This window comes from Penaeus monodon, chromosome 20 (assembly GCF_015228065.2).
Source record: "Penaeus monodon isolate SGIC_2016 chromosome 20, NSTDA_Pmon_1, whole genome shotgun sequence".
Classification (NCBI taxonomy): Eukaryota; Metazoa; Arthropoda; class Malacostraca; order Decapoda; family Penaeidae; genus Penaeus; species Penaeus monodon.
This window is the reverse complement of record NC_051405.1, coordinates 12,978,997-12,983,460: the sequence shown is the minus strand read 5'-3', so window position 1 is coordinate 12,983,460 and position 4,464 is coordinate 12,978,997. Positions and strand designations below refer to the sequence as shown.

The 4,464-nt window shown below is 36.3% G+C and overlaps 1 protein-coding gene across 1 annotated transcript in view; it reads right to left on the bottom strand.

The window, feature by feature from the left end:
* LOC119585640 (EH domain-binding protein 1-like) overlaps positions 1 to 4,464 on the bottom strand; it is a gene marked incomplete in the record, with an annotated part of 320,960 nt that overhangs the window by 158,892 nt on the left and 157,604 nt on the right. The window contains 1 exon segment of the mRNA XM_037934314.1: positions 3,764 to 3,925. Within this exon segment, the coding sequence (XP_037790242.1) occupies positions 3,764 to 3,925 (162 nt within the window).

Here is a 4,464-nt window from a genome sequence, read left to right as displayed (position 1 = left end):
TTGTTTGTAAGTAATTCTGATCAGTTAATATTTCTTCCTCATTTAATCACATCTTTTCCTTCATCTTGTGATAATGTTTCATCACTTGGTGCATGAATAAGTATCTGTGGTATTTTGAGGGCAGATGGGGCATCTCCATCTGAAACTATAAACTCCATATCCTTTTCAAATATCTTATCATCTTCAACTTTGACTTCTTCTATCTTAAATGTATCAATTCCACCAAACTTTATCTTTCCTGGTTCAACAAATGTTACATATTGGTTTCAGATTCCAATGACAACTCTTGTGCCACAGCCTCTAATTCTACCTCTTCCACACTCTCTAGTGCATGCAACAAGTCAAGGCCCTTCTTATTTATGACACCCTTTTGGCTTATGTTAAAGCTGGATCTATTTTCTTCTAGGTGCATATCTTTATCTTCTTTCTTTCCTTGCTGACAACTCTCTGCATCACCTTCATTAACATTTTCCACTATTTGATCATCTATGGTTTTTAAAGGTGAACCTATCTTTACTTTATTATCTCTAGAGTCAATAGCTTCTACTGCAATAAAATCAACAGGTTGATAATTATCAACGTTCTTGTCATTAGGAAATGTTATGAATTCTGTTTCAAGGTCTGTTTCTTTTGGATTTACTATGCTGAATTCTCTGTCTTCATGTAAGGGTGTATAATCTATTCTAATTTCTTCCTCTGTACTTGAAAATATTTGATCATCAAGGCACACTGCAATATCACTAAAATCTCTAACAATAAACTCTTCTACTGGGGAGTTGATGATAGCACTCTCATTAGTCTCATCCACTTCTATCTCTTTTTCTGTTACAGTACCCTTTTCACCTGGTATTGCTGTCATAATAGTTGAGTTTACCATCTCTGATAAACTTACTTCAATTTTACTGACAGAGTATTTTTGATGCAGCTCTGCTTCCACATCAAGCAACACAGCATGTGAATGCATTAGTGTAGGAACTTCTAAATCTATCCACACTGGTGCTGACATCTCTACAGCTTCAAATACTTCTGAGGCTGGCTCTACTAACATATTTGAAGATGTACATTGGTGCTCTAAAACTGGAATTTCATTTACAGATTCCTGTTTGAACTCCTCTATTTGCAGTTTTAGAGGTGTGCTAAACATATATACTCTGCATCTTTCATTAACTTTAGCATAGCCTTTATAATCAATTTCAAATCTACATAAAGCATATTCAAAATCATGTTTCATTACAGGAATCACTCCATTACTTTCAAGTTCCCAATGCATTGTAGAAGAGGCAATGAAACTGCAATTACATTCAATTGTGCAGCTTTTGGGTTTGTGTGTAGCTGGTGGGGCTATATCTAGTTTAAATATCCGGTCAAACCTCATAGGTTTCTGCATGACTTCTTCAGCAGGACCACAAACAATGAAATTCCTTTGCTCTGACAAGACAGTAGCAGGACTTAACTGCCCTTTTTCTTCACTGCTTGGTGTGTCTTTTACAAGTTCCTCTATAATTTTTGCAAATGGATCTCCTTCCATTTCAAAAGAGGATGACTCATTGGTATCATCACCAAAAGGTTTCACACTTGCATAAACCTTAAATTCTTCATCACACTCATCATCAAAAGGTGTTGGTGTGTCACATGGTCCTGAACTAAACCAGACATTTTCATATGCTTCTTCAGAATCAAGTTTTGTACTCTGCTCCATTTCTACATTATCTTTTTTTTCTTCCTTCTCCCTTCCTACTGTCTGGCTTTCCTGTGAATCTTCAAATGAAACCCAGTTCAACATCACTTCTTTTAGCTTCTTGGGTGGAAGAGAAGGAACATCTAGACTAGATTTCCTTTCAGAATTTTCAACACTTAATACAACTTTTGTTGCTTCACTTTCTTGGCTGCCATCATCAGGCTGAGGTTTGGCTTGCTCAGCATTGGCATTTTCAGGACCTTTATCATTTTCCTCTATAGCATCTGTTTTTTCTTTAGTGGTACTTTCTTCAACAATCTTTTTGTCTCTGCCTGTATCTTGTTTGATATCTGTATTTCTTGTTGAATCAATGACTTCCTGATCTAATTTCCTACTATCAGAACCTTCATTATCAGTTTCTGTGATGTCATTAACCTCTTTACTCGCTTTTAAAGTTACATTAAAGCATTCATATATATCACCTTCAGAAATACTTTGAGATACAGTTCCCTGACATTTATCCCAATCAAAGTCTTCAAACTTTGCCCAAGAAGACATAACAAAGTCTTTGGGAAGAGTCTGTGAATGAGACTGCTCTTCCCATACGGAATTATTTGTTTCTTCTGTTAAAGGTTGTGCTATATCCGCACAAACAGATTCTTCTACAGCAGAGGAAGAGGAGAATACAGCTTCTCTTTTTAAACCATATTCTGCCATAGTGACATTAAAACTGTCTGACTTTTCTAATTTTGGCTCTGTCTGCAAAATGCCTGTATCATGAACCTTTTTAGAATCGGCACTGGACTTATCTGTTTTATTATTCTTTTGACTAACTATTGAGGATTTTTCTCTTTTAGAAGTTATCTTGGACTTCTCAACAACTAACCTTTGGTCCATTTTCCCTTTAGACACTTTAGATGATGCAGCACTTTCTGACTTTGTTCCTTTTTTCACATCAGTTTTACCTATAACATTATGACCACCTGTATTCCTAGATAAAGGATCATCTTTCTTACTTGATGAATTTTCCTTTGAGGTTGAACTACTTTTCTTTAATTTTTCTCTGAAGTTTGAAAACGGCTTTGTTGATTTCGACTGAATTGTTTTCTTATTTTCTTTTGGACTTGTAAGAGGTAAGCTTTTGACTTTTGCATCATTTGGAACAGGGGTTTTCTTTGCAGTTCCCTTTAACATTGCTGAAAATTTTCTGCGAGATGGACTTGAGTCATTATTCTGGAATCTTGCATAGGTAATATCACTTGTCTCTGGGCTGTCACCCCTCATAGGCATAGCAACACTTGGATTATCAGTTTTCTGAGTCTTTTTACTGGCAGACTGCTGCCTCTGAGGATTTGAAGAAGTGTGGTTGGCTCCACTTTTAGTATTTTGTTTCAAAGGATTGTTTGACTTTGGCATTTCACTAGACTTTGGCATGGTGGCTGCTGTTTGTACACTGCAGACATTTCTTCTCTGGTTTTCCAAAGGTGGAGGTTTTAGCTACAAAGGAAGAAAATGAGAGGAAAAAAGAAATCCAGAAATAAGACAGTTATCAGAAGACTTAGTGCCATAATATTCAAAACTATAATAAAGAGAGAATATATTTATATTTGACATATTCTTTATCTTAACCTTTGGTACAAAATAACTCAGTCAAGACAATGATATTAAAATTAATGTATGGCTAACATAAATACTCTTGCATGCTTTATTCAGTAAATTTTCATTCTACTTCCAAAGTTCTATTACTGCATCTATAATTATATACAAGCATAGATAACTCAAGGCCATTCTTAAGATCAAAGCTTGCTATCTGTGTACGATGCACATAACAAGAAGCAATTAAGTTTGGCTAATATAAAATATACATATGCCATTCATACACAGTAGGAAGCTGTATGTCACAGATCTAAAAAAATACATCTGACATACAATATGACTTATGGGAAATCAGATAGTTTATAACACTAAGCTTATACCACAGTACATCTCCATGTAAAGCTATGAGAGAGCATAGATGTTCTTGTTGTGCAAAGTCATTCCTGTCAGGGGTGGCAGATGTAGTGAGGCACACCACCCGCAGCTCACCTTCTTGACGGGACTTTGTCTATCTCTCATCACCACCTGATCCCGTCGGGTGGGGGAGAGGTCGAGGAGCCCTGGCACCTCCTGGACTATGGACCCTAATCGGGAATCAACTGGGGATCCTTCATGGGGCCCTGTCGTTGCCACCACATTACTGGGCCCGGTCTGACCACCACACAGACATTTCTCATGGTTAGTGTTGTGACACAGCTACACCTAGCAGGTGCAGGTCCATAGGTGCACCAGCAACTTTGCATTTCATGAAAATATGATTCCCTGTTTTTGCTTGTTATAATTGGCCCACCACCAAATACCCTAAGCAACACAAAAATACCACTATTAATAAAAGATTATTAAAGCCAGACAAAGCTACATATAAATGCCTTTTGGTACACCTGTGGAAGACCCTCTAATGCACCCAAGGTTATACTCCATCAGGAAAATCATAACAGACTCTAAATACAGAAAATAAATATGGTCTATTCTATTTTAGAAAAATACTTTACAAAATGCACATTTTGGACTATTGCCTAATATCAAAAATATTGAAAATCTGCAGACATACAAAGTGTAGGAGGCTACAACAGTGACTCTCCCACTAACCAACAATACAGGAAATGCAAAATCAATATTCATAATATTTATAATGGCAGCCATAAATATTCTTTAATAGATTTTCTGTAATATCTGAAAGCATCTTTTAT